The 21,012-nt window shown below is 53.1% G+C and overlaps 1 protein-coding gene across 1 annotated transcript in view; it reads right to left on the reverse strand.

The window, feature by feature from the left end:
* The window catches only part of IGSF21 (immunoglobin superfamily member 21), a 160,190-nt gene that overhangs the window by 73,644 nt on the left and 65,534 nt on the right, over positions 1-21,012 (reverse strand). The window contains exon 3 of the mRNA XM_027108292.1: positions 6,788-6,909. Coding sequence (XP_026964093.1) covers positions 6,788-6,909 — 122 coding nt within the window. The remainder of the gene's footprint in view (positions 1-6,787; positions 6,910-21,012) is intronic.

The following is a 21,012-nucleotide window of genomic DNA, read 5'->3' on the forward strand; positions in this document are numbered from 1 at the left end:
CCCTATGAGCAGGGTCTGAGCTCGTCCACTCTCCCAGCACCCAGCACCAGCTGGGCACGTAGTAGGTGTCCAATGTGTGTTTGCTGAGTGCTCAAATAAATGAATAAATGAAGGACCATGTCCTGTGCAAGCAGCATGGGTTATGTACATTCTGGAGACAAAAGATGTATGGTCCACTATACCGTGCAAAGAGGTGAGCTGTGGAATTCACACTTGCAAATCAACAAGGGTCAGAGGGCACTTTTTTGTGTACCAACGGTGGAGAAGGAGTTTGCCCTGCCCGCTAACAGCTGACACTGCAGAAGGGACACGGAACATTTCAAAGGGAAACAAACCCCTCTCTGATCTTTGGACCCAACAGCGAATATGTCTATTTTAAAACCAACCCCATTTTTCCTTTGGAACAGATTCCAGAGAGCTGCGACTTTGAAACCTCCGTCTGCCTACCTGGAGCAGCCTTGCTACTACTTCAGCACTTCCCTACCTGCCTCCGTGCCTTTGCACACACAGTGTCCGCTACCTGCAGTATCCGCTCCCAGGCTCCTCTTTGTCTAAAACCTACTTATGCCTCTAGGGCCACTTCAAATGCCACCTTCTCCACGAGTTGCCCGGGCTCTCCATCTCTGATTCATCATTGCATTGCATCTGAATCTTCCCCGTGGCAGCCATCACTTGATTATCTGAATGGTTAGCTATTTATCTCCATGTTTTATCTCCTCTTTCCTTTCATCCCACAAATATTTATAGCTCCTCTCTAAATGCCAAGTAGGTTCTGAGGTCACTGAGATGAAAACGATAGAGCAGAGCCTCGGAGGAGCTTATGGGCTGGTGGGGTGGGGGAAGCGGGAGAAGGCTTTAAGCTCCATGGCGGCAGGGGCTGCGTCTTGCCCACCTCTGGGCACTGTGCCCCCCGCCCCCCAGCTCTGTGCCTTGAATGTAGCAAACACTCGATATGAGCTATCAAGAGACTACACGAACGGATGCATCTCAAAGTAATAAAGGGAGTGGCATGTCTTTCCGTGTCCTCGATCCTCCAGGCTCTTCTTTCATTTACTTGATTTCTCCCACATCTCCCTCCTCTGATAAATATGAATTAGGAAGGTGTAACTGTGCACTCACATTCTCCACGAAGCCCCCAGGCTCTGCCCCATCCCCCCACCCTCCCAGCTGTTCTCAGCCTCCAGCAGGTTTGGGGGCAGGGGGGTGGGGGGAAATGGAGCCTGGTCACATGTTCACAGCGCGTGGCAATCAGCCCTCACCTTTGCCTCCTGGCCCCTGCCAGCCCGAAGCGGTGGGCCAGCTCCCTCTCCCAGCTTCACTCAGGTTTGGAATCTAAGTCCTGAGACCTATGAAGAGACCTCTCTCTCCCTCCCCAGACCCCTCTGAGGAAAGCTTTGTCTTCCTTTCCTGACCCCGCCAACCCATGCTCCGCTTGGCAACCGGGGTGAGCTTTACAAGACACTCCACGTCAGAGCCCAACCTTCAGTGGCTTCCAGGACGTTGAGAATAAAAGCCAGCTTGTTTCCTTGCTCCCTGAACTCTGGCCACGCTGGCCCTCTGGCAGCTCCTAGATCACGCCAAGCTGCTTCTCACCTCAGGATCTTTGCACTTGCTATGCCTTCTACCTGGAATGCCCTCCCTACCTCCAGCCTGGTCTGTCAGGCTTCTTTTATCCTATAGATCCCTGCTCAGATGTCTCCTATAAGAAACCTCATAGCACGCTCCCCCTTCCCCCCACCGCTGCCACACATACTCCACGACTCTCATCATCTCCATCACATTCCCTTATTTCCTTCATCACCTCCTGAAGATATTTTTCTGTATTCTTTCAAACACATTTTTTTTTATAGTCTGTCTCTTCTCACCCCCTGCATCGTAAGACTCACCAGAGCAGGTCTGATTATGTCTCGTTCACCATTTTATCACCAGCACCGTCCCTGACGTACAGCAATTGCTCCATTCCTTTGTGATAAATAAATGATGCCCGGGTTGGGGGAAGGTGAGGAGTCCTGAATTCCTTCTTCCAAAGTTTATCCCGCAGCCGTGAGAGCGTCAGTGAAAGACATCCACCACGCCTTCTACCACTAACTCATCCACTCCACAATTATCTACAAATTGTCCACACTGGGCAGGGGGTGCTGGGCTGGGCGGCTGGAGAGATGGCAGTGAAGACATCACCCCCAATCCCCATCCTCGTGTGGCTTCTGGTCAGGTGCAGGAGGCACTTTGAATACCCGGTGTCGGGGCAGTGAGTATGGGAGGGGAAGGGCACTGGGGTGCCTGGCCCAGTCTGGGCAGTCAGGGCGGGCTTCCTGGAGGAAGCAACATTTAAGCTGAACCTGAAAGGATAAGCAGGGCCTCGGCAAAGAGAGGTGGGCAAGGCGTGGGAGGGGTGCACTCTTGAACCCTTGAGTCTAGATTTCCCTCACCGCCAAATGAGGGCCAGTGAAGCCTGCTTGGTGTTCCTAGGGACAACCTGGGCTGATGCGATGGGGCATGGACTGCAGAGGACTTCGGGAAACAGAAGGCACAAGGTGTGGTGGGGGGAGCAGGGGCTGGTGAAGGCTTGCTGTGATTCACCCTGACCTCCAAGGAGGTCACAGCTGCCATTTGGGGATGGCCACATTCTGCAGGGATTAATGAGTTTTGCCCACACAACCTTCCCCTCAGTGAGGGGGGTCCATGCATCTGGTCCACTTGTGCCCGGCCTGATGGAACAGGTGAACGGGGCCTGAGGCAGGGCCTGAGAGGGCAGGGGTAGAGGATGGCAGATGTGCAGGATGCCCGCAGGTGGGACTGTTACTAATATCCTATGTCCCCACTTAGGGGCCCCTGAGAAACAGAACCTGAGACAAGGAATCTATTGGGAGCCGCTGGCTTATTTAGGAGGGTATCCCAGGCAGCTGGAAAGGGAGTGGTGATTGAGCGGGAGGGAAGTCAACACAGGTACATCCTGGAGGTTATTCAGTCCCGCTGGGGAACTCGTGGACAGTGGAGAAGACACATCTGAGTTGCCCCACTGGAGGGACGAGGGGACTGGGGTTTCATCTAACACCTCCCATCAGTCATTGGCCGAGGCTGCTCCCAGACATCAACTCCCTGGCACTTGGGCTCCGACGTCTGCCACACCTGCCTTGTCCCCACCATGGATGGCTCCTTCCCAGCCCACAGGTCTCAGCCCAGGGCCACCTTCCTGGGAGGCTCTGCCTGCCACCCCAGCACCTTAGTCCTCCTGGCACTGCAAGCTGCTCGCCCCTCGTTACGTGATCACCATCGGAACCACATCTTTGTGGAACGTGTCATGAAAAATTTATTGACGTCTTGCTTCCCTTGTTTCCTCTCTGTCTGCCCCACGAGAGTGTAAAGCCCCATCTTTCTTGTTCCCCATTGGATCCCCCGCACCTGCATCACACCAGGCTCCTAGTAGGTGCTCAGTTAAATATCCTTTGAAGGAATAAATTATTGTCAATTCCAAACTTGGAGCTCTGGGCTCTGAGGCTCAGAACTAGAAAGGCATTTGATCGATGGAATCTTTGGAGTGTGCAGAGGGGCAGTGACCTGCCCAAGAGGTCATGAACTGGGGCCCTACACCTGCACCCCCCAACCTGGGGACAGAAGCCCTGTCACCCCACCTGACTCCCATCCCTCCGGGAACCCCACCAGTGGGAGGAAAAGCTCTGGGATTCCCTAAGGCTCCCCTGGCTGCCCAGAAAATTGCTCTCTGCCAACTCTTGGTAATCTTCTCAGTCTCATTCTCTTCCCACTTTCCCCAGCTGAAGAGGAAGCGGCCCAGACAGCTGTGGAGCTGGGACTCTCTCTAGATGAGATGCATTAATTTGTAAACATCTTCATTTATATGTAAATGTGGAGTCCCGCACCCCTCACCAGCCCTAACGAAGCCCTGCAACCTGGGAAGCAGCCTCAGCCAGCCAGCACAGCTGCTCCTGCGGCTGCAACTCTCCGTGACAGGATCAGACTCTCCAAGAGGGCCTGCTCCTTCCTTCCCTTCTTCTGTGGCTTCCTTGAGGCCCCCCTGCCCTGCTGCTCTCTGCCTGGGAGACCCAACCCCCATTGTAACCAAGGCTCCAGGAGAAGGCTGGGGAAGAAGAGAGCACTGGCCGCAAGTGAGCTGCTGTGTGACCTTGGACTAGTCTCTTTCCCTCTCTGAGCCTCGGTTTCCTCAGCTGTAAAATGAGAAAGGCAGGGTGGTGGAGCGGTGGAATGAGGTGGGTTGAGGTCCAACCAAGTTGATGTTGTTATAGCAGGGGACCCTTGGGCAAGTCCCTTGACCTTGCTGAACTTTGACCCCATCTGTCAAATCAGGACTACAGAAATTAATGATAATAATAATAATACCTGCCTGCATTCCCGGTGTTGTTAGTGAGGATCAAGAGAAAGAGTGCACAGGGAGGGTTTTGTGAGATTTGGGAAAGGTGAGGGCTTTTTTTTTATGATGAGGAAAGGAGGGCTTTTCTAGGCAAGAAGAGCGTGCACCACTCAGCAACTACGGCTGCACTTTACGCAAATTATTAACTCAACTCACGAGGTTGCAGTGAGCTTCGTCCTGTTGTCATTCCCTTTTAGAGACTGGGAAACTGAGGCACAGAGTTACCAACCCAAGATTAAGCTGAAGCAAGGGGGTGGAGGAGCCAGGATTAGAGCTCAAGCCATCAGACGTAAGTCTCATCAAACTCCACAACGACTGTTTAAGCCAATCATATTAAGCCTGCTTTACAGGTGAGGACACCAAGGCAGAGAGAGGTCAAGGTCCTTATGGTCCAAGGTAACTCAGCAGGAAGTAGCTGAGCTGGGCTTTGAACCAGGTCTTTGCGTACCAGGGCTGTGCTCTGGTTACATGAGATGGTGGGGGTCAGAGCCAAGGAAACACCCTGGAGACCATACCTGCAGCCGCGGGTGGGGGACTGGAAATGATGGTATGTGGGGAGCTGTTGCTTCCCAGAGACCTTGGTAACCAGGCAGAGGTGTGGCAGGCGGAGAAGGGTTTCTAGGAAGCTAGAGGTGATCTAAATGTCCACCTGTGCAAAATCAGCTGTGGCTTCCAGGATAGCTATTTTCTTCTCCAAAATGAGTTTTTACCTTTTGTTCATTTTGATGGTAACTGGTGGGTCTTAGGTGTGCTTTAAGGCACCCCAAATCATTTTGGGAAGCGGGTGTAGGAGAAATCATAAATAGATGGATGAAGGTATCTGTGTGGCCGTTTGTACACCTCTTTGGAGCCCCTTCACATCCACATTCTCACAAGATTCCCCCAACAAACGCTGGGTCTGAGCTCCTAACACAAAGCCCAGAGAGAGGAGCACCCAGAAAGGTCCTCCAGGGGAGACACCCACCTTCCGTTCTCACCAAAGTGGGCATGGAAGGACCACCGGCCAGATTCCCCATGCAGGGCTGGATTTACCCTTTGCAATCTTCTTGTCCCATTTTCTACTTTTATCCACAGGGAAACTGACACCCAAAGGGCCAAGGAGGGTGCCCAGGGTCATCCACTCAATTTGCAAATTTTATTGTGTACCTACTGTGTGTCAGGCCTCGTGTTGAGAGCTGAGGGTGCAAGGTGAAGGGGGAGCACCCATTCTGTCCTGGTGCTCATGGTCACAGAGAGAAGGACCAACCTGTGTGTGGAGAGTGGGGCCTTATCCTCCTGGCGGGTCAGGGGTGAGGCATAAGCGGGGACGCGGCAGGCACCCACGAAGCACAGCGCGAGCCAGCTTGTCTCCTGCAGCATCTCCCTGCGTGCCTGGTGTAGCCAGGTTGTCCTCTAGCTTCGGAGCAGACTGCCACTTTCTGCCTGGCCACCAGGCAAAGCGTTTGGCTGTGTCGTGTGAAAAAGCATGCATGCGTGTGTGTGTGGGGGTGTGTGTGTGTGCATGTGTGTGTGTGTGTGTGTGTGCGTGTGTGTGTGTGTGTGTGTGCATGTGTTCTGGAGGAGCCGCAGCCATTGGCTTTGGGGGAGGTCGGTTCTGCTGGGGTGGCGGGCTGTCTAAAGAAGGTGTCCCACAGGAGGACCTGCTCGATTGGGTTCTGAAGGCTGATGAGGAGTTTACCAGGTGGCCAAAGGGAACAGCACCCATCAAGTGTAAAGGGTCAGAGCAATAAAATAGGATTGGGGCCTTTTAGGCAGTGGGTGGGAGGGGAGTGGGGCCGTGGGTACCCACACGCCTAGAACACAGCAGGGCCTAGAAGGGGATCCGCTACCTTAAAGTCTTCTAGGAAAGGGGTAGGTGTAGAAATATGAAGTGTCTCCATCCCCAAGGGCTCTTCCCTCCCCACCCTGTTGCTGCTTTGAACCTAGGGTCCGGTTGTTTAGGGTCTGTTTTCCTTCCCAGGTTTAGAGCCCGTGGGGAACAATAGGACGTATTCCACAGGCTTCTGAACCGGGTAGAGCTGGTTTACATCCCACCTCTGGCATTTCTGGCTGTGTGACTTTCGGCATATTGCTCACCCTCTCTGGACCTCAGTGTCCTCACCTGGAAAGGGGTTTGGAAAACCCACTTTGCGGGACTGTTGGAGGAGCCGTCTGGAGAGGCCGACATAAAGGGTCTGCTCCATGTGGCAGAGCTGCAACTTGACCCCTTCCTGCTTCTTCCCTCCAGGGGAGGATTCCCCTTGGGAATGGGTCCCCCTTCTGCAGCACAGCCCCAGCTCTGCCTTCCAAGCCCATGGAGGGTGATCCTGAGACCCCCCCTCCCCACTCCAAGAGCACTGCGTGTGGGATAAACATGAAAGGGCTAGAGAAGTGGCCCCCCGGACACCACCCAGCCCTCACCTCACGGTGGACTGGTACACCAGGTCCTCTCGCTTGCGGTAGTTCTCCATGTGGGAGAAGTTGGTGGAGAACATGGCGTCGAAAGTAAAGATCTTCTGCTTGATGGTGCCGCCATCCGTCACCTGCAACAGAGCACAGAGGAGTCACAGGTGAGTGCTCAGCCAGCCCTGCCACCCCTTTCCTCCAGGCGGTGAGTGGGCTCCCGGGATGCTGGGGAGATGCAGGCAGCCCCAGGAGAAGCCTCTTGGGGGAGATGTCACAACCATCGCTATTATCCTCCCGGGTCATCCCCACATCACTGATGTGCAGGCTGAGGCTCTGAAGTCAAGTGCCTTCCTGAGGCCCTACAGCTAAGGAGGAGTAGGGCTGCCTCTTCTTCTGGCCCTTACCGATGCACCAGGTGGTCCCACTTCTGCATCCCACTTGTTGGCCTTGCAAAAATGACAAGCAAACCTTGGGGAGCTGCAGACAGGGCCAGAGAGTGTGAATGTGTTTTGCAGAGTCAGCCAGAGTGCCAAAGCCATCCCCACCCAAGGAGAGAGGGAATGGGGGAGCAGGCTGGATAGAAAGAGAGAAGAAATGGGGCCAAGGGCAGGCACCTGTACCAAGATCTCATACGGATTCAAACAAGCTAAACTGCAATGGTTTCCAATAAATTCTTCAAGGGAGAAGACCAGAATAGCTAGGGAGCCCAGAGGAGGGGGAGGTCCCATCCTGGGGATAGGGTAATCATGGAGGGCTTCCTGCAGGAAGCAGTGCGTAAGTTGTCTTCTGAAGGAAGAGTAGGAACCAGCCTAGTAAATGGAGGGAGTGCTTTCTAGGCAGAAGGGACAGCAGGAGCAAAGGCCCTGGGGTGGGAAAGAAGCATCTGTGCTCAGTGAAAGGAGACTGTGTTCAGAGTGCCTGGGGCAGACAGGAAGTGAAGAGAGTAGACTCCGAGGAGTGAAATGGGAGCCACATCAGGGAGCGCCTGACGGGCAAAGATACTCAACTCCCCCGAAGGCCAAGGAGGTGCAGAGTTTCAGATTCTATTTACAAGCTCCCTCTGGCCTTAGAAGAGATTGAAGGGACTTGTCTGGAGACAGGGGAACCTGGGGTGGCTAGGGAGAACCGAGTCTACTGACACCAGCGATGGAGAGAAGAGGACAGTGTGGGGGACTTGCCTGCCTCTGGCTGCCCTTGGGACAGGCCAGGAGGGGTGTCAGGAAGTCCCCGTTTCACATAGGAATATGAAGGAGGCCCCGAGAAGGCAGGGGCTCTCAGGAGGTGGTAATAAAGCCCACGCTGGAAGACAAAGGCTGCACAGGTGCCCAGCTGTTCACAGCTGATTAAAAGCCAGACCAAAGTGTGCCCTAATCCCACCTGCCGCCTGTCCGCATCCCCATCCCCGCTGCTGTGCTGCCTCCCGCTAATGAAAGTGTTACTCCACAAAGCAGCAAGGTATGTGTTGTCACTGTTTCAATTATTTATCTGTTTACTCCGCTGCAGTTTTCCGCTTGTCTCAGCAACTCTATTATGGAGTTGCAGCCTCGCTAACAGCCTGCAACAGGGAGGCCTCCGCTTCCTGAAGAAGTGGAATTAACTCCCTGTGGCTGTGTGCTGCAGGCAGGAGAGGGGGCTGGGGGTGGGGTTTCTCCAAGGGGCTTGGGGGAGGGGGGAGATGCTGGGATGGGGTTTCTCCAAGGGGCTTGGCGGAGGGGGGAGATGCTGGGATAGGGTTTCTCCAAGGGGCTTGGGGGAGGGCTCGAGATGCCGAAAGGTGCTTCCCCAGCCCAGCAAAGGCGGCCCTGGAGGTGGGTCTGCCACCTTCTTGGGAGGACTGGCCCTGGGGCAGCTGGCCTCCTTTGGGCACATCTGGACCCCAGCTGACTTGGACCACATCTGTCTGGCCAAGGTGGTAGTGCTGCTGGTTTAGGGAACACAGATTCAGTGCGCTCCAGCCAGCATTTATTGAGTGCCAGCTGTGTGCCATGCGTAGGAGACCTCTATTAGTACCGGGGTCCCCAGGGAGCCCCGGCTGGTGAGGGTTAGAGTGATGACAACACATTCACTAGCTCCAGGACCCTGAGAGGGATCAGTGGTGGGACTTCCCACTACACGGTGTCTCCTTGCCGAGCTCACACCTCTGTGTCTCCAGCAGGCTCATGCACCGCTCACACACTTCACTTGTTCCCTCTCTGAGGGCTCTGCGCTTTTCTGACTGTGCGTGGGTGCCGTCAGAAGGCAAGACATCTCATCCTCTGGTCCTCTCACATTGCCTCTCACCGGTTTCCCAAACAGGGGATGATGAGAATGGAGGAAGCCTGAGGAAGAAGAGCAAAGTACCTGTAACCCAGGCCCCTGAACTGGGGGACAATTTTGCCCCCTCCTCCTCACGGGGACATTTGACAATGTCGGGAGCCAGTTTTGGTTGTCACAACTCAGGGGCAAGACGTGGTCCTCGTATCTACCAGGCAAAGGCCAGGGATGCTATGACCATCCTACGATGCACAGGCCCCCAAAGAATTCTCTGGCTCCAAATGTCAACAACACCAAGGCTGAGAAATCTGCTTGAAGCGCATCTCTTTGTATAGAGCAGAATAGACAGTAATCTCCCATTTTGCAGATGAAGAAACTGAGGCTTGGCGAGGCAAAGTGATTCATCCGAGGTCCCACAACGGGGCTCTTGGCAGAGCTCTGGCTCCCAGACCAGGGTTCACATCCCAGCCACTAGGCTGAAAGGGCTGAGGATGAGCTAAGCGCCTCTCGGGGCCTCTCTCTCTACACTCAGCGGCTGCCTCATCAGGAGGCAGGATGCCAGAAGCCCGGCGGAGGTTTGAGTAATCTTCTCCTAAAGTCGTAAAAGTGGAAGGCATCCTGCCTGTTTGACTTGCAGCCTCGCCTCCCTTCAGGTACTGCTTTTTTATCTCCTCCTAAAATGCGGCAGCCCTTATCGTCCCAATTTCAAATTTCACTCCATTTTTTTTTTTTTTTTTTTTATTATACAAAGGAGGAAAAAAAAATCTGTCAGTAAAACTGTCTCCTCAAATTTATTCTCCGGGACTGAGGTTTTTATTAGTGGGAAAATACACCCACACCCCACACGTACTCAACACATACCCACACACCCCAGATAAAGCACCGAAGAATTATCTGAATCGTAAATCGCTGTTTCAGGCCCAGGGACAGGGGCGTTTCAAGGACGCACCTAGTTTTACTTTGGTTTTATTTACATCTTTTTCTCTGGGGCCCGCGTCTGGCTGCTGTGGTTAAACTGGCCTCGGGCAGCCGGAGACAAGCACTGATCTCCTTCCAGTCAAGGCATCCACGGTCCCAGCTCCCTGCAGCTGGCTCTCAGACCTCCCTCAGCCTCAGGGAAGGTAAAGGAAAGTAACAGACTCCAAATTCGCTCTCAGGCCCCAGGCCAGTGGGCAAGTGGTTATTTGCAAGGAGGTTATTCTGCAGTTCTTGGAGGTTTGAACCCCTCAAGACAGAGGCTGGGAGGGGGTGGGGCTAATCACAGGCAGTGGGCAGAGGGCATGGTGTAAGCCTGAGAAGATGCTGCAAGACACCTTCTCTTTAGTTCTAGAAACATGTCGCCAGGCCTAAGACGCACAGGCACAGTCCTAGTCCCCATCGGAGAGAAAGAAATGAATTTCAGACACTGTTGCCGCCCATCACGAGCTTATTCACAGGCTGGTGGGGGAGATAACACCACTCACAGTTAAGTGAGAGGCCAAAGTCTGGGAGATCATGGCTGTAGCAACAGGTATTTGCCAAGCGTCATCTGAGGCTCATGGAGGAGCCAAGAATTCCTTTGGGGGAGGTGATCACAGGAGTCTTCCTGGAGGAGGCGGGCCCTTTTCAGGGGGTATCTAGTCTCAGGCTGCTTCTCCCTGCCTATGGGAGGCTTTTGAGCAAGAAGCAATACTGATTTCCCATACCCCAGTCGAATTCTTGAGTTTTGGTTACTACTTTGTGCTTTTGAGCAAGCTATTTCACCTCTCTAAGCCTCAGTTTCCTCATCTGTAAAATGGGGACAACTCAACCTATCTTCTTGGGAGGATTAAACGAGACAAGGCTTGGAAAGATCACCCAGCGTGTGGTCAATGCTCAGTGGAGACAGCTATTTTTATGAATACTAACACTTCTCTGAACCACCTCTTTTTCTGTGTCCCTTCTCACTCTTCAGGGCTGGAGAGCAGAGTATCTCTTGCTGAAAAGCCAGAGGATGCAAAACATCAGTATATGAAAGAAGGGGGTCCGTTTCTGGGGAGGGAGGCGGGTGGGAGGAGCCAGAAACCAGTGTGGGCAACTGAGAACTGGAGGGCTGGGGGTTGTGTGTGGGGAAAGCAGAGGCCCAGGAGCTTGCTGAATTATTATATCATTCTATCAGCCCAAAGAGGGAGCTCGAGGAGGCTCAGAACAAGGACATGGTGGCAGGCTAGTCTCGGGGGCTCCAAGACAGTCCCGCGGTGCCCATAGTGGGTTGGGACCAGGAGATCAGGGCAGACAGAGAATGACAAAGCTAGTGGGGGCAGTCAAGGTGATGTTGGAGAGCCAAAGATGTGTGTGTTTTCCCTTCCCCAGAGGGAGATGTGCTTGTGTGTTCATTCACTCATTCATTCATTCAACAGATTTTTAGTGAGTCAATCAACAGGGCTTGAATGTGAGCTACTTCTAGAACATAAGCTCTATGAGGGCAGGGTCTTTATCTGCCCTGTTCAAGCTCTGCCCCCAGAGTTGGGCACCTGGTTCTTACTCAGTAACTATTTGTTAGAGTGAGTTGAACCCTTACCACATTCCAGGCGCTGGGGCACCACAAGGAAAAAGAGAAGCCATTCCTACAACACAGACCTGCCCCCAGAACAGCCTTCTGTGCCCACGCCCGTTTCATGGGGCTTCCCAACAGGACCAGGCCCAGTGGGGAAGGTGGAGGCACCATCCGTGCAGTGATGCCCCAGAAGGAACCAGCACGGATCTGAGGTATTTTTTCTCGGAGGTCATTCTGAGACAGGCTGGGACCTGGGCCCTTTGCTGCAGTGCTTGTACCTAGACAAGTTTCTCCTCAAGCAACCAAATACAAAGAAACTATATGGGACTAAAAATAACTGAATGCATGCACAGTTGGGGTAAATTCTGGACCAAAAGATACAAAAAGACCAAAAAAAAAAACCTATCTACCACTTCTGAAGAGCCGGGAGCAAAAACTGGGTGTCAGGGCAAAAGCAGTGTACTGCGCATGCCCCCTGCACACAAAACACCACAAGGGGACTGGGGCAGAACACCTAAGCCACCTCTCTGGACACACCCCTACCCTCACCCCATCTAAGGAACCAGCTTGCCCCCCAGCTCGGCAAGCGAGCAAGGGAACCCTTTACTTGTTCTCGCTACCCCCTGCTTCAGCAGGGGCCCCAGTAAAGCCTTGCCTGAATTTCTTGTCTGGCCTCTAGTCAATTTCTATTTATTGGGGAGGTCAAGAACCCTGGTCAGTATCCAGTCCCTGACTGATCAGCTACACTGGACGGAGACCTGGGTTCTAAATCTCTCTGCACGTCTCCCTTCTCCAGGCGTCAGTTGCCCTAAATGCTCAATGAAGAGACGTGGGGCAGGGTGACCTCTGAGGGCCATTTCTACCCCGAATGCCCAAATGTTCTGATTCTACAACAGCTGGCCCTAGAGGCCACACTTATTCACGCTCGGTTTGCCCAGCCAAGGCTCAACAGCTGCCCACGGGTCCCGAGCCTGCCCGACCGTGTCCCAGGGCGCCGGCTGTCCCCGACCAGCGAATCTGGCTTCGGCCAGGCTGGGTTGATTTTCAGGCGGAGCCACCAAAGCGTGGCAAACGGACTGAGTCCTGCCAGCAGCGTGAGAGCCCGCGGGGGCCGACCAGGGTTTTCCATCTGAAAAACAAATAAGTCTCCAACTCTAGCCTCCTCCCAATGTCTCTGGATGCCCTCACCCGGAAGAGAAAAAAAAAGAAGGGGGTAAAAATCAGCTCCCCCACCCCCCAACCTCCTTCTCTTTGTGTTCCACAAAACCATTTATAGGTTGGAAATAGCTGTAATAAACTTGATATCCCACTTGTGGGCCAATCCCACCGCGGCTGGAAAGTGTAATAGTGGCAGAGAGTGAAAACTGCTGGTGTACTTTGCTGGAGCTGTTTAAATTGCCTGCCTACAACATCCCAACTCCTCTCCAGCCGGGAAGGAATTTGATCTCCTGGAAATGGAACAGCTGAGGTTTCTGTGGCTGGGCAGTGAGAGGGAGAGTTTGCAAGGAGGGTTTTTAATGAACTGATTAGACATGGAGGAGCGATGGCGCCTGGGCTCCAGAGTCAGGCCAGCCCAGGTTCAAATCCCAGCACCGGCAGGTTCCAGGCGGCTCCCAGGCTATTAAAATGGGCAAGAGCGGGCTTCCCTGGTGGCACAGTGGTTAGGAATCCGCCTGCCAATGCAGGGGACACGGGTTGGAGCCCTGGTCCGGGAAGATCCCACATGCTGCGGAGCAACTAAACCCATGTGCCACAACTACTGAGCCCGTGTGCCGCAACTACTGAGCCCGTGCGCCTGGAGCCCACGCTCCGCAACAACAGAAGCCACCGCAATGAGAAGCCTGCGCACCGCAACGAAGAGTAGCCCCCGCTCGCCACAACTAGAGAAAGCCCGCACGCAGCAACGAAGACCCAACGCAGCCATAAATTAATTAATCAATTAATTTTGCAAAATGGGCAAGAGCCATGGCTGCCTTATAGAGTTGTAGCTGTAGGGAAAGGGACACTGAAAGTGATGCATGGTGGCTAGAATGCTGGGCCAAGTGTGCAGAGGCTCAGTTCCTCCTTGGGGCTGTCACTTCCTGGCTCTGTGTTCTCAAGCAAGTCACTGATAGTCTTGGAGTCTCGGTTTCCTCATCTGCAAAGTGTTCATCGGACCCATGCCCCAGAGTGGTTAGCAACACTTTTTAAAAACCCAAATATATGTGAAAGCTTCCTGTAAAATGTGGTAAGCATATCTAAAAACTTCTGCCATGCAATCGTCACCTAGAAGTCTCTTCCCCACCTCACTCAACCCCGAGTGCCTAGCATGGGATTGGCACACAGTCTGTCCTTATAATGTACGTTTGTGTCGTGAATCAACAAGTCAGCGAAGGAAGGAATGTTCTAAAGTCTACTTAGATGTGTCTCCCTCCAACCACTCAGGAATTACGCTGAGAAAGCTCCCTCCGAGGCCCAGTGCAGAGATCAACTAGCGCTAGAGAAAGGCTTAGCTGGAGTCAGCCTCAGCACAGGGCTCGAGCCATTTGTGCATTCACGCGTTCGCTTATTGATTGAGTTCCTTTCATGAGGTGTGTTCGATTCCAGGAGGGCAGCCATGGACACAGCAGGTGAGACGGTGAAGAAACATAATCATCTCACTTAAACGTCTGAGATGGGTGTCTTCCAACTCCTCCAGCAGAACCTGAAGCCCAGGAGGGCTGCGACTTTGCTGTGTTCAATGTTGTATCCACCACTCCCAGGACAGCCGGCTACAGAGGGGGCTGTCCGTCAATATTTGTACAGAAATGAACATGCCTTCTATAGATGCAAAAACTGAAGCCGCTGAAGGGCTGCCACTCACTCAGGCTGCCCAGTCTGTCAGTGGAGGAGTGAAGATTTTGAACCCGGGTCTGATTCCGAGGTCCAGAGTGGAAGTGGCCCAGGCAGTAGAGTGGATGAAGTATTGGGTTGAGGCCAGGAAGGGAGCAGGTATTCTAGGCAGAGGGAAACCACGGCAGGGTGCAGGACACCTGCTCAGAGAGGAGCAAGGAGAATAAAAATGGAGAGGAAGAGGGGACAGTGATGCAGCCTCCCCCTGGCTTACTGAGTAGCAGGAGGGGCACGGGGTTCCTGCCTTCCTTGTTGCCATGGTGACCCTGGACCACTCTTCCTCTAGACTCCCTGCCCGCCTGTTCTCCACCCTGAGTCTGCTTCTGCATCTCCTGGGCCCGGGAGCTGGGCCAGGGGAGCAGCCACAGAGAGGAGAGGGCAGGCTCCCCTGGACCCTGGGGGAGGAGGACGCCGGATTCGCAGGGATAGCAGGGAGGGCTGGGAATCCTCAAGTCAGGTGCCACTCACCACGCTGGGTGGCCACATTCCACCCCCACTCCATCTCCCTTGTGAGTCCTGGCTCCTGGCAGGGCTGGGCTCTGGGTAATTGGCTTCCCCTCGTGTGTGTGTGTGAGATCCGGTTTTTAACAGGGACAGCTGGTGTCATAAATTGCTTGTCTCATCTGGTTACCGTGCAAAGGCAGACAGCAGCTCAGGGATGAGGTGTGGGGCGGCCCGGGGGCCCGGGGGCTGGTAAGAATGGCAGGCAGAGACGCGGCGGCTGGCTTTGTGGGCACACACATGGGCAGAGCCTATGCAAGTAGGAGGAGGTGCGTGTGCAACGGGAGTGAACACAAGGGGGTCCCAGGGGCTGCTGGCGGCCAGCTCATGTGGCTAAGCATGAGTGCAAATAAGAAAGCCTGTGTCCAGGGGCTTTGGGGATGGACATCTGTCAGCAGGGCGAGTGGACAAATCTACATGCCTCTAGGCTACATATAAGGATGCATGTGTGTGCGTGTAAAGCAAAGTGATGGTGAGAACGTTTAGTGTAGTTCTAGATGTTTAGGGAAGAACATGAGGGTTTGTGTGTGTACAAGAAAGGTTGTGTGTGTGCACGTGTGTGTGTGTGCACAATCAAGGTTGTGTGTCAGTTGTGGATTCATGGTGTGTGTGCACGTGTGTGTGTGTGAATGATGCCTGTACCCACGGAGTAAGCCCAGTTTACACACCCTGTTCCCTGCTCTGGGCCGGGGGATAGGGGACATCAGCTGGGGTGGGTGTGGGGGGGCATGTGTCTGAGAAATGCCAGGCTGGGAGACACCATCACGCCAACGCTGCCTTCTTGCCACTGTCCACCCCCGGGGCAGGCTCCCACCAGTCAAATGCAAAACCACAGTCAGGACCCAACCACCTGAGCCCCCAGACTCCACCAGACACAGGATGCTCTGAGACCTCCCTCGCCATCTCCTGTGTACCCCCCAAAACCCACACTGCAGGGGCTGGCAGGCAAGAAGCAGGGGAGACTGGAAGGACCTGGATAGATGCTAGACACTCAGACTTCTGTGCACAGCAGAATCACCTAGCCAGGTGGGAGTAGGATTTGAAAATGTCAATTTCTCTGGAAGCCCATCCCAGAGGTTCAAATGCAGTGAGTCTTGGGTGGAGTCCGGATTGGGGATTTTTAACAAGCTGCATGGAGTCAGTTGAATGCAGGCGTTGGGGATCAAAATGGAGAGACACTGCCCTAACTCCCGTGGACTCCCCCCCAACCAAGGCCTCTGCACAGCTTTCCCAGGTGCCGTACCCTTGGCGCCTGCGAGGCTCGGCCACTCAGCGTGGGAGGGACCCTTGACCGTCCCATCTAGAACCTGCACGTTACAGAAGGCCAAACCAAGGCCTTCCGTGAGGGGAGAGACAGGCCCAGGGCCACACAGGAAGGAGGTGACAGGGCTGGGAGCCAGGTCCTTGGCTCCAAAGCACCTCCTCTTTGCACCACATCCCACTGATGCTTGGGACCCCAGAAACCAAGGTTCACCATCAAGTGCTGTACAGATGCAGCACCGGGGATGTCTTGTCCGTCCTCTGCCTTTGGGTCAGGGCACCCCAATCGCTGCTGTCTGTTCCATGCCTCCGGGTAATGATTCCCAGCATTAGAGATGGGCCCCATGGTCATGTAGTCACCCCAAAGACAGGGCTCTTCCCAGTATGGCCAAAGCTCTCCCCTGCCACGCTCTGGAAGAAGTGGGGCAGGGATGGAGGAGGAGGGAGGAACTTTTTCAACCACCTTATGTCTCCCTGACATACCTGCCCTCAGCCTTCATTCCTCGAACCCAAGTGACTACACTTCTCATTCATTCATTCATTCATTCACTTGTGTGTTCATTGGTTCAGCACCTCCTGGTGGCCAGGCCTGTGGACAGAGGGTGTATCAGACAAGGTCCTGGCCATCAGGGAACTCCTAGAAAGGGCAGGGCAGGGGAATCACAGAAAGAAACATCAGCAGCACATGCTTGCCTGCCATGGGCTCCTCGGCGTGGAATGGAAGTGGCACAGGGCAGACAAATAGAGAGCTCTGCCAGGGAGAGCTCAGGCAGTACCCACAGAAGAGGGTACACTGAGCTGTGCCTTGGAGGAGGGAGAGGAGTTTGCAGGGCAGACAAGAGGACGCAGGAGGGCACTCCAGACACAGAGGATGCCAGACAAAAGTAAGAGAAAAGGCCATGCATGGGTGAAAAGTGATGGGGAGTTTCAAGATGGATTTTGTGGGATGCTCTGTGGGGTGCTGGGATGCGGAGTGTGGCCATGGGAGCTGGACCCCATGTGAAGGGTCTGGGTTTGGTAGTGATAGTCAGAATGCTAGGTTCAAATCTAATTCAAGATCTTGGGCAAGTCACTTCACATCTCCCTGCCTCAGTTTTCTCATCTATAAAATGGGGATAGCAGTACTACCACCTCATGGGTGATAGGCTGCAGGATGATTTTTGTTCTTCCACATAAATTGCTTAGAAAGGAGCCTGGAATACAGTAAAGGCTCTATAATTGTGTGCTATTTTATTAGTTCTAAAATGCTTAGCACGGTAGATATGACGTAGTAGATATTATTATTGATATTATTTTGTCAGAGGGAGATGGGGAGCCACTGAAGGCTTCAAGCAGGGGAGTGACAGCTCCCACCAGGGTCAAAAAGATCCCTTTATCTGCAGTGTGGACAATACAGCTAGGGGCAAGCAGGTCTGGCTTGGGAAGAGGCCTTTGGAACAGAGAGAAGAGATCACTTTTCCAGCCTCCTTTTCAGGGCTGTGACTTGATTTTTGGATCCCCCAAGCTGGCTGGGCAGGTGTGGGTGTGGGTGGGGGCGTGGCTGAGTCTTGTCTGATCCCAGCATCTGTGTGTCTGTGTGTGATCCCCTACCTGTGACACCCCAGCGTCCCGCAGTGCCATGCTCAGCGCTCGGTCCCCATGCCACCCCCTGGGCTGCCTGTCAGCGAGCACACCTGTGTGGACAGGTTGCATCCAGCAAGGGCTCATCGTGGGGACAGATGCCCAGCTTCTGCCAGTCTGGCTGACTGACACAGTCAGGAGGGGCTGCCCGTAGTGTGGAGGGACCTCGCTGTGCCAATCTGCAGGCCCTCCACACTCGGCAGGCGCTGCAGATGACCAGCCTTCTGTCAGCATGATTGGGCGCTAGCAGACCAGTGGACATGACCCATCAGCCGCCTGCGCCAGGCTGCCCACCTGCTACCCAGGGGGCGGGGCGCTCCAGCGAACACTGCTAGGCTGGCACATCCTGCCCCCTGTAATTAGCACACGGCATGCGGGCAGCCGGCCCAGTGGAGCCTGACTGTCTGTCCGTCTGCAGCTGCCCTGGGCAGCCCCAGCAGCCTGCTGGAGAGAAAGAGTAAGAGCCTGGGCCCCCTCTTGGCTCAGCCACTACGTGGCAGTGGATGCTGGGAAACTTGCATTCTCTCTCTGAGCCTCAGTTTTCTTATCTGTTAAATGGGGCGGAGACGGCTATCTCTAAATTCACTTCCTGCTATTTCGTGCAGGTGGTGTTAGCAACAGGCAAACTCCGAGTAGCATAATTCTGCGATCTGAGGGGTGACACTGAGCTTATCCCTGCTCATTTATTTCTTCCTTCAACAAGAATTCACTGTGTCTCTACTATGTGCCAGAGACTGTTTTAGGTGCAGGGGATAAAGTCATGAACAGGCCAAAGACCCTCTTCTCCTGGAGACCTCATTCTAGTGGGAGGAGACAGATAATAAACCAAATTAAGGAATATGGAAGAAACACATCAGATCAGGACAAGTGTCCTACAGACAATGAAAACAGCGTGATGGATGGAGGAGGTGGGGACCACAGCAGATTAGGCGGCCAGGGGAAGCCCGTTTCTGGAGCTTAAATTTCATATTTAAGCTGAAATCCCAGTGAGGAGGTGGGGTCAGCCTGCTTGGAAAGGATCAAATTGCTTCCTGCCAGCTCCTTACGAAGTCATGTTTGTTCAATGCTTCTGGCTTCTCATTCAGTCCCAGCAACACCCCCGTGGGCATTTTGCAGATGCGGACACAGAGTCACAGAGTGATTGCGTTTGCCTACGTGCCCACAGTCCAGATTCAGCTCGGGGGATACAATCCTTTTTCTACTGTGTCTTCACAACTGACTTCTACTTTGCTGAAAACCAGCCTTAATGTTTGTCAAAGACTGTGTGACCTTGCACTTGTCGCCCCCCACTACCCCAGCTGGGTCTTAACAGCATCGTATTTTATTCCCCCAGCATTTAACTATGAACACTTTCAAACATAGAGAAAAGTGCAAAGAATGTTAACGCAAACATCCATATTCCTACTACCCACCTTCTGCAATGAGCTTGACCATGTTTGCTTTACCATATAGCTCTCTCCCTCTATCCATCCGTCCATCCACTTGTATTTATTTGGTGCATTTCAAAGTAAGTTGCAGACACCAGTACACTTTACTCCTACATGCTTCAGCACGCATATCATTAATCAGAGTTACACTTATTTTTAATTCTCTTTTGGTAAAATTTACATAAAATGAAATGCACAGATCGTAAGTGCACTACCCAATGAGCTTTGGCAAATGAGTCTACCTGTGCAACCCAAACCTCTCTCATGATATAGGACATCACCATCACTCCAGAAAGATCCTCTGCCCTGCCCAGTCAATCCTTGCCCCCAAAGGCAACTATTATTCTGATTTTTCTCCCACCATTTTTGGCCTGTTTTAGAATTTCATGTAAGTGGAATCATACAGTTGGTAGTTTGTAGTGAAGGCTCTTCTCTCCCAGCATAACTTTTTTGGGATCCACCCTTGCTGTTGTGTGTGCCCGTAGCTCACTCCTTTTTATCGCTGAGTAGTATTCTATTGGAAGATGAGACCAGTTTGTTCAGCTGTTCTCTTGTTAAATAGACACCTGGATAGTTTCTGGTTGGGCTCTGCTATGTATATAGCTGCTAAGAACATTTTTATACATGGTTTTTTAATGGATGGATGTTTTTATTTCTCTTGCTACTGCTTTGTTTGCCAAACAGCCAGTTCATTTCAACAAGTGTTTTCTGAGCACCTACTACGTGTCTAGCACCTACCTGTGCTAGACATGGAGGTGAGTGATCCCAGCTCAGACTGGGGTCTTGGGCTCTGAAACCTCCAAGGAGGCACAGGAAGTCAGGAGTGCCTGCTAGGAAACAAGTGATCTGCACGTCACCGTGTTTTATCCTCACAATAGCTTGGTAGCATGCTCATTGCGACCCCGGTTTTCAGAGGAGGCAACTGAGGCCAGAGTGTTGAAGTGACCCGTCCAAGACAAGTTGCAGAGCTGGGCTTCAAACTAAGGGTGACTCCAAACTATGCCCTTTCCTTGTCCTGAACGATGCAGGAGCAGCAACCCAGGGAGGCTGGTGATCTGCTCAAGGTCACATAGGCAGTGCAGTGACAAGAACACAGGCTCCTGTTCTCCCAGTGCAGGGCTCTTTCCCGACACCATGCTGGCTTCATCTTGGGAATCTTAACAGATAAGGTCTCAGTATTTGTTGAATCAGCATTCCCTCCTAGAAATAAGGCTGGGAGAGCTGTGTTATATAAAAGCCTGGGTTATTTGTGTGTATCTGTGTCCCAGTGCACGAGCTCATCGGACTAAACTTGTTCCCTGTGCTTGCTGATCTAGGACCACAGGGTTACAGGCCCCAGAAACCAGGCAGAAGCCCAAGTGTGAGCCTCTGGCCGGTAGTGAGAAGGGATGGGACCGGTTTGAGATGGATAATCTATGTGGGTCCGAAGTCATTTAATTAAAAATAAAACCCTCAGTGTATATCAGATTAATACAATCTTCAGGGTGAATGTGGCCTCAGACAATGGTCTTGTGGGCCCAACATTAAGCAAATGAAGAAGGTGATGACAGTTGTTGGAAGGATAATTGTTGTGTAGAGGGTTAAGGATGGCTCCACACTCTTTGACACTCCCGCGCTGAGAGACAGGGGTTTATGCTCTCTCCTTCTGAATGGGGCATGTTCTGTGATGGCTTTGGCCATCGGGATACGCAAAAGTGCCAAAGCATACCAGTTTCCATGCCCAAGCCTTAGGAGGCTGGAGACATCCACTCCCTGTCTCTGTCCATGGTGCTGGACAGACCACGTGGAGAATG

Source organism: Aethalodelphis obliquidens, unplaced genomic scaffold (assembly GCF_003676395.1).
Source record: "Aethalodelphis obliquidens isolate GAN/ISIS:26980383/991018 unplaced genomic scaffold, ASM367639v1 scaffold9, whole genome shotgun sequence".
NCBI lineage: Eukaryota > Metazoa > Chordata > Mammalia > Artiodactyla > Delphinidae > Aethalodelphis > Aethalodelphis obliquidens.